The sequence below is a fragment of the Halichoerus grypus genome, chromosome 2 (assembly GCF_964656455.1).
Source record: "Halichoerus grypus chromosome 2, mHalGry1.hap1.1, whole genome shotgun sequence".
Taxonomy (NCBI): Eukaryota; Metazoa; Chordata; class Mammalia; order Carnivora; family Phocidae; genus Halichoerus; species Halichoerus grypus.
The window spans coordinates 123,387,536-123,396,243 of record NC_135713.1 but is presented as its reverse complement, the minus strand read 5'-3'; the positions used below and the strand labels follow the sequence as shown (position 1 = coordinate 123,396,243).

Genomic DNA, 8,708 nt, shown 5'->3' with positions numbered 1-8,708 from the left:
AAAGGATAATTGGCTTGACACTAAATCAGTCAATAGCTAACATTTATCAAGCTTTTTTAATGAGCCAGGCACAGTTTTAGCTCTTTATGTGAATGACTTCTCATTGAAACCTTGAAAAATTCTACAATGGAGATAGGTAATAATGTCCTTATTCCCCATTTTACAGATGAGAAGACTGAGGCAAAAAGAGGAGAACAATTAGAAGTCAGCAGTACTGGACTGATGAGTTACCTTGCCTGAGCACCCTTGATAATAGTCAGAAGCACCCGTGCCCAGTACGTTGGCCCCCTAAGGGGGAGGCCGGAGAGCCATCCCTCTGGGGCAGCTATAGTTTGTCTTCAGCTGTCCCTGTTGTCCTGGGAGTCCTGCCCCTCCCACCACCAGCCTGGGAAAGCCACAACCTGCTGGGCATGTGCAGGGAGAATGGTTCCACATTCTGTCTTTGCTGCCAGCCTGCCTGTGCCCTACCGAAGATGTGAGGACTTCAACTCCTTGCTTTTGTGGGGACTCTCTGTGGTGGGAAAACTAAGGCTCACCGTGTTTGCTTTTGCATCTACTTTGAGCCTGTGCTCTCCCTGGAGAGAGCTTCTTTCTAACTCTTTTGGGACGAAGGCCTTAGCTCAGAGTCAGCAGTAGTATGCCCTTGTGGTGATCCCAGACAGCTAGGGTAGGCTTCGGCTTCCACAACAGAGACACACAATGATATGGTGGCTTAAAGAACAAAGTTTATTTCTCATTCACCAAGAGGAGCATTCTAGGTGGCCAGGTGGTCTTGCCTCATGCAGTCATTCAGGGATGCAGGGTCCTCCAAGTTGCCTCACCATTCCTTAGGGCAGGGCTTCTCAAACTGTAAGTGGTGAAGGCCCCATTTTCTTTTCTTTTCTTTCTTTTCTTCTTTCTTTCTTTCTAAACATTTTCAATCCATTTCAGATCAGAAGTTTTGTAAAAAAAAAATTAAAAGGAATTACTAGAACAATGAAGGGGCGGAACCTCCCAAAGACATACAAAATAGAAGCCTAAAATATTTTGTTATTAGATGTAACAGACTTAAATTGGTATAAATGTTGCTAAATATACCCTTTTCCATTTCTGTACATATCTCACCAGGGACTGGTGCTGGAAAACCCTTAAAGGGGTGCTGGCCTGGGTATTGTCATCGTCCTCGTAGCTGAAACTGCGTTGTATCATGTCCAGGTGACAGTCGTGGGAAGGAGCTCCACCTCACGCCGTGATCATTTTTGTATTTTAAGTCAGTCTTATTGAGACATAATTTACATAAAATAAAATTCCCCCTTTGAAGGTGTACAGTTGTATGAGTATTGACAAATTGTGCAACCGTCATCAGAATCATGATACAGAATATTTCCATCACCCTCAAAAGAGCTCTCTTGCTCTATTTCCAATTAATCTTCTCCCCCACTTGCCCCTGGAAATCCTAATCTAATTTCTACTCCTACTGTTTTGCTTTTTCCTAATGCATATAAATGGAATCATACAATATGTAGCCTTTATTTTTTGTAAAAGATTTATTTATTTGAGAGAGGGAAAGAGCAGGGGGAAGGGCAGAGGGAGAAGGAGAGAGAGACTCTCGAGCAGCCTCCACACTGAGCACAGAGCCTGACGTGGGGCTTGATCTCACAACCCGAGATCATGAACTGAGCAGAAACCACGAGTCGGACACCCAACCGACTGAGCCACCCAGGCACCCAGGGAGTTTATCCTAATAGAACCAAACAGAATATTATCAAGGGCTAAGTAGAGTTCTTTAGGTAGAGCAAAGATCACATCCGAGGTGACAAAGAAGTGGTGTCCTTTAGCTTGTATCTCAGTGACTTGAGACCACCTTGGCATAAGCTGGGTGCACATTGTCCTTTACTCTCAAGGCTGGAGAAAGACGTGTTGGTCAATAGCACAGTGAGCTTCGCCTGACAAAGGGATGACTTCAGCAGGCAGCCAGGATTGGCGTCTAACTGCTGCCACAAGCTCAGCCATGTGAAACCCCAACATCCGGTTTTTGCATCCTGCCTCCAGAGTTGCCTGGCTCCGGGACACCAGCCCAGTGCGCCGTAGGTAAGCTCAGTGCTGGAGCTAGGTGTTTGTTCTGAGCTGTCCCCAGGAAGTGACCACTCCTAAAGTTACACGTACCTTGGGCTTTGGCCTCTGGGTTGTACAGGCAGTTGGTGGAAGTCTGCAGGAGCAGACTTATTATTTCTGAAGGAATGCAAATGAAAGCATTTGCTTTCAGGCCCCAGTCTTCACCATTGGGCTCTTTGATGTAGAGCTTTGGAGCCTCGATTCCCTATTTGGTCTAGGTTGGAGCTATCCCAGAAATATTTTCTAAAGGAAGTCTAGGCCTTGGTAAGATGTATGGGGACTTTCTAGCCAGATATCAATGATGAAGAAACTGTGTTTTCACAGGAGGATGCCACCAGGTTCTGAGCTCTGCTGGTTTTGTAAACTGAAGCAGTTACACCCCAGGTTCTTGCCAGAAAACTCACCCCACACACTCTGCAGGCTATCTCTACTTCAGTCACGACAAGGCGCATTCAGGTGAGCATCCTTGCCTCTAGGTAGGGCTACTAGATGCGCTCTTACAGATTGTGCCCACAGGAGGGGCAAGGGAAACTCTGTACCCTGCTGTGCACCTGGCACAGGCCTGGTACACAGGGGTGGGAGGAACGGCGCTTTTCCTCATTCAGCCAAAGGCCCTGGCTTGCCCCTGGATCATTCTGGGCCTCAGAAAGCTAAACCTGTGGCCCATAATGCTTTCATTTGCATTCCTTCAGAAATAATCTAACAAGCAGCAGGCTCCCTGGAGCCAGATTGCCCAGGTTCAAACCCCAGCTTCACGACTTACTAGCTGTGTGGCCTCAGGAAAATTATTTGACTTCTCTGTGCCTTGAGTTCTCTCATCTGTAAAATGGAGACCGTGATATTATTGACCTCACGAGTTGTGAGAATTAAATGGATGAATATGTGTCGTGTGTTTAGCAGGGACCTAGAACACTGAATAAGTGCTGTTTAAGTGTTAGCTAGGATGATGATGTCTACAATGACGATGTTGGTGAGGATGTTGTCCATGACATCAGGAGCCCCTCTCCCTTACCCCATTGTGAATTTTCTCTGAGGCCTTATTTTTAGGCCTTGAGCCCAGAAGTTATGGTTCTTTTGAGCAGCAATCTGTCTTTAATCTTATGGACACTGCAACTCATGTTTCCATCTTGGCTTGGGTGCTAAATGAGCAGTTTCAGCAAAATTAACCTCTTGTAAAGGGCTTTTAGGGATGGGTTCTGTGTGTTCATTGCTCCTGACCCCAGTCCTTGAAGGCAATCCTTTATTTCTCTCTTTCTTTCATAACCCAAAACAAATCCTATTGTTGGCTTCTCCAGAAGTTGTCCTGGTTCTGACCACTCTTCACCCCTTCTACCACTGTAAGCCGTTTTTTCAGGACGAATGTACAGAGGCTTAGTTGGGTCCCTGCTTCTGTCCTGGTCCCTGAAGCCTGCTATCCCTGTACCAACCAGTGTGGCTTTAAAAAATATAAGTCAATGCACATCACTCCCCTGCTTTCAACCTTTCAATTACTTTGAGGAAAAGACTCATAGTTTCCACTGCCCCCCATCTCTCTCCATCCTTGCTCCCCCCACCACGCCCTCTGTGCCTGTCACATCAGCCTCCTTGTTGACCCTCTCTGCACCATGCACAGCCAGGGTTTTCTCCTTGTGGTGTCTTCTCCTTGGGATGCTTCCTAATAGATAATGCCATGGCTTGCTTCTTTCCTCTCTCATCTGAGCCTCATCTCATTTAAAGCCCTTCTCTGACCATCTTCTCTTTTAATTTTTTTTTATTATTATTTTTAAGTAGGCTCCATGCGGGGCTTGAACTCATGACTCTGAAATCGAAGGCTGAGCCGAGATCAAGAGTTGGACGCTTAACCTACCGAGACACCGAGGTGCCCTCCTGACCATCTTTTTTTTTTTTTTTAAAGATTTATTTATTTATTTGAGAGAGAGAGAATGAGAGAGAGTACATGAGAGCGGGGAGGGTCAGAGGGAGAAGCAGGCTCCCCGCCGAGCAGGGAGCCCGACACGGGACTCGATTCCGGGACTCCGGGATCATGACCTGAGCCGAAGGCAGTCACTTAACCAACTGAGCCACCCGGGTGCCCCTGACCATCTTTTCTACAAGAGCAAACTCTCTTGAGCCCTGGCATTCCCTATTCCCCTTATTTTACTTGATTTTATGTTCTGTCCCTCAGCATTTACTACGGTCTCTGGGGAATGTATTTTGTCTTTCCCTGTGAGACTCTGAGCTCCTTTCGGTGAGCTCCTTTCAGGGTATCTTGCTCACCACGGTGCCTAGAATGGTGCTCAGCCCACAGCAGGGGCTTGACAAAGAGTGATTAAAGATAAGAGGGAAATCCTGCATTTCCTGGGCATCCCAGTCTTTCCTGGCCTTGTTTCTCGGAGCCTTGGAAGCAGTGAGTACAAATATACATTACACCAGGACAGAAGCAAATAGAGAGATCAAGGTGGAGAATAAATAAGCCTTCCTAGGCGCCTGCTGATTCCTCGGTGGAAGGTTCTGTTGAAGAGGTGAATCATGGCTGTCAGCAGGAAGTTCTATGCTCTATAATTGATTAGAATATTTTAGTAACCCCCAGCCTGTCTTCACAGATGCCAGGGGATGAACGAGAGTCTGCTGCAGGAAGAAAGAGGCCCCTGAGCTAGGGATAAGCATTTTAAAACACCTTCCTTTTCTCCTACTTGAGAGCTCCAAGGGCTGTACATATATGCTTTCTTCTTTGGAAGAACCATATTAACTGGGAGGGGTGGAGACACCCCCCAGCAGTTGATGTTGTGAAGGATGTTTCTTTAGATGGAAGGTGCTCTGGGCCCTGCACCTTAAGTTATAAGCTTATTTTGGCAACAAAGTTGGGCATATGGTTTGCCCTTCTACAGTCTGGGGTAGTGATGTTTCCCGTTTTCGGAGCTGGCTGCGTCCCGTTGTAGGAGACAAAGGTCCTATTGCAGCTGTGAGCTCCAGGATGCCTGGGGGATTTTGGGGTGTCTGTTTACTGCTGGCTTTCCCAAGGATTTTGGACAATGATAAACATAATTAGCTATTCTCTTCCTCTGGCCCAGATATGTGCACCTACCCCCTGGCTGAGCAGAGTCTCCATAGGGGACCTGCCCTTCTTGCAGTCGGGGCTGAAAGGAGTCACTTCCAAACATCCTAAGCACAGGAAAGCAGAAAATCTGATGCAGACCATTTGTGTCTTTTGCTATAGGAAAATGCAAAGCTACCAGAGTGAATTAATTCTGAGACAGACAATAGAGTGGGGCCCCAGGCAGGGTCATTCAAGAGACACAACTTCTTCCTTAGAGCTTTTAGCAGAAACAACTCCATTCTGAGCCCTCACAACTTCTGAAGCTTTTCTTGGAGGCTTCTTTGTCTGCTCTGAGGGCAGTTAGAGAAGGCACCCAACTTTCCAGAACCTTCTGTAAAGGAGCCTTTTTATCGGAAAGAGGGCTCCTTGTTGGTGGCTGGGCTTTAGCGATGCCTGCTGGAGACCCAGCATCTGAGTCTGTGGATCCAACTCGTCAGGACATATGTGAAGAGGGAAAACACTTGCACAAGGGGAAAATGCTATTCGTGGCTTACTTTTGACCCTCTGTTTCTGTGTACCTCCTAAACAGATATGATTTCTTTTACATGAGAGCATACTATTCTCCTGAACTCCTGCTTCTAAATAATTAAATTCCTGGAAAGGGGCAACCCAGTGGGGAGAAAATTGGTCTTCATGTGTGGTAACTTGTGAGCTGTGGGAACAGACAGCAAGGGCATTTTAGGAAGTAGCTCTTGTAATCATCCACATTCTGAAATTTAAAACAAAAGCTGCTAGTGGTCAATGCTGTTAGCTACTTGTCAGACAACAAACACACTGCAGTCAGAAAAATCCCCACTGAGTTTGGGCGGCTGATTTCTCTGGCAGCAAATGAAAGCTTTGGCTGTTGCCCTTGAAGACTGCTGAGCAAGCCGGGAAGGAGCCCACCGAATGTCTCCCTATTCGCCACCCCCACTCACTGTGGGCGCAGCATGTGTGTGTGGGGGGGTAGATGTGGGGGGTGTGTGTGTGCAGGCACCCTAACTCACAATTTTAGGCAGGTGCACATCCCGTCCAGGAATACCACACCAGCGTAATTCATCCCACACCTCACAGCCAGGGAGATCCTAGCCTCAATGGACAACAATTTGGAGGCATTGTTTACAAATCAATTTCTCCCTCTAAATAGGCTGTTATAAGAGTGGACCCTTCTGCTTGCCCAGCCTGGGCCCACCTGTCACTGGGACTTCCTAGCCAGTGGTCACACTGTATTGATCTTTTTAATCCCCTCTCTTTGAAACACAGAGCCAGCTGATGTGGAGTTCCTCAAAAGAAAGAGTCTCCCACCGCCCCTACCTCTACAGGTAGCTGCATATCCGGGGCTAATTCCCCACTAAAAAGTCTTAATTGGCTTATGGGGAGCCTGAAAGATCTCCCTTGTGTTTATAAGGTGAAAGGAAATGATGGATCCCAAATGCCCTGGTCTGTCTTTATCCGTTTCTTGGTGGAAATCAGGTGCATTTTATTTTTTTAATTGTTTTTGAAAAGGGACTGGAAGGTTTGGAGGTGGGTAAGGATAGTGTTTCACTTTAGTGGTTGAGCCGCCAGGGGAAGGGAAGAAAGCCTCAGAGAGACACCAACATTAGGCGAGAAACTTGGTGACTTATTTTTTTTACTTGGTTTTTATTTACAGGAAACATCTGCAGTACAAAAATGTAAACTTTGATAGCTCATAATAATAGAATAAACTCTTTATGTACAAAAATACATTTTCATATGAAAGAAGCATCTTGAATAAATTAAAGTACTTTCCAGCCCGGTGCCTGAATAGCTACGCAAGTCTCGGGTTCCTCCTAGAGCAAGCCTGCAGTGGTGGGGGTCGGGATCCATAATGCATGAAGCCCACTCCTTGTCTCTCCTTTTTAAGCCTTTTCATTGTATTGTCAGCCGGCTCAAACCGAATTTTCATGCTCGTTTTTCTTCATTAGAGTTCTACAAATTGTAAAATTGACTTTTCACCTCGTCTTCAGGAGCTGATCTGTCCCTTTTCTAAATCACACTGAAGTGGTGGCTGGGGTCAGCTCTGAGCCAGCCACAAAGGAGGTTTTGTGGAGTTCAGAAAGTGCAAAAGGAAAGGCCGTCTAAGGGCGGGCAGGAGGGGCCTGGGGCTGAGGGCTGGAGAAACAGACCAAGGGGCAGCCGTGGTGAGGGTGCAGCGACCTAACAAGCGTCTCAGGTATCTCCCACCCCTTTAAAGCTCCTGCTTCCTCCCTCCGCCCGGACTGGGGGTCCTGAGACTGAAGCTGGGGCTCCATCTACTGCCTGTTGCCTGAGGGAGGGGGAAGGTAACAGTGTCCGCAACGGGCCTAGTGGTAAGGGATGAAACAGGGCGTCGTGTGGAGCAAGTCTTTGGGCAGGCCGGGGAAGGAGAAAAGGGGGTCTCCGGGGCCGTAGGCGAAGTCTTCCGAGGCGGCGGGGCTACTGGGGTCAGACAGTGGCGAGGCGGCGGCGGCGCAGGGGGAGGCGGCGGCACCGGAGCCCCAGGACTCGGCGTCGCTGGAGGGGCTCGGGGGCCCGGGCAGGCAGGGGGCGCACTGCGGCGGCAGGAGGCGCTCCCGGGCACCGCCCCCGGGCAGTCCCTGGTCGGCTAGGCGCAGAGTCTCCGCCAGAGCCCAGATGTAGTTATAGGCGAAGCGCAGCGTCTCGATCTTGGTGAGCTTGGTGTCGTCGGGGAAGGAGGGCAGCACGCTGCGCAGCGCATCCAGCGCCGCGTTCAAGTTGTGCATGCGGTTGCGCTCGCGGTCATTGGCCTTGACACGCCGGCTCCTGCGCAGCGAATGCAGCAGCGCCTCGGAGCGCACACGCGCCCGGCCCCTGCGCCGCCGCCGCTCCTGCTCGTCGTCCTGCGCCCGGGGAGTATCGGAGGCTGCGGGAACGCCGGGAGCGCCCCTGCGCACAGGCACGGGCGTCCCCGAGGCAGACGCTGGTGGTTGCAGCCTGGCACAGTCCTCCTCGTCGGTGAGGAAGCCGGATAGGTCGCTGCTGCTGCTGCTGCTCCTAGCGCAGTCCAGGTCCGAGAGGCAGGTCTCCAGAGGGGCTGGCATCGTTGCGTGGCGCAGGACCGACGGGCAGGTAAGAGGGCTCCTGGAGGACGGGAGCCCGCGCCGAGGGCAGGGTCGCCGGGACGCACTTACGTTCCAAACGGCCCGGGCCTACCCTGTGGCCGCTGCGGGCGCGAAGGCCTGGAAGGGCGCGGGGGCGCACCTGGAGTTTGGCTGCACCTCCTCGCCTCGTCTGCAGGGGCCACGCTCCCGGCCGGTCTCCCGAGTGATCTCGCCGGCGAACAGATCAGCTCGTGTGAGTACCGAGTGTGGCACACGACCGGCCTCAGGACCCCTTAAGTACCCGCCCCAACAATGGGCGCCCCCCTCCCTTGCCACCGCCGCCCCCGCGGCAGCCCCCGTGAATGGAGCGAGGCGGCAGGTCAGCCCCGTGCGGCGCCCGTGTATTTGCATAATTTATGCTCGCGGGGGGCCGCCCCGGCCCCTCCCCCCTCCCGGAGCGTGCCCGTAATTACCGCGGGCCAATCGGCGGCGTCCCG

General features: G+C 50.5%; 2 protein-coding genes across 2 annotated transcripts in view; one reads left to right on the top strand and one right to left on the bottom strand.

The window, feature by feature from the left end:
- Window positions 1–7,450: 7,450 nt before the first annotated feature.
- NEUROG1 (neurogenin 1) lies at window positions 7,451–8,211 on the bottom strand. Its single transcript, XM_036114345.2, has one exon. The coding sequence runs from the start codon at window positions 8,209–8,211 to the stop codon at window positions 7,474–7,476; it is 738 nt and encodes a 245-aa protein (XP_035970238.2). The 3' UTR covers window positions 7,451–7,473.
- SLC25A48 (solute carrier family 25 member 48) overlaps window positions 8,167–8,708 on the top strand; it is a 233,579-nt gene continuing 233,037 nt past the window's right edge. Inside the window, exon 1 of the mRNA XM_078067489.1 lies at window positions 8,167–8,239. The gene's annotated coding sequence lies outside the window, so the exon portion shown is untranslated. The remainder of the gene's footprint in view (window positions 8,240–8,708) is intronic.

Coding starts and splice junctions, on each gene's coding strand:
- NEUROG1 (XM_036114345.2), bottom strand. CDS start 8,211: ATGCCAGCCCCTCTGGAGACCTGCCTCTCGGACCTGGACTGCGCTAGG.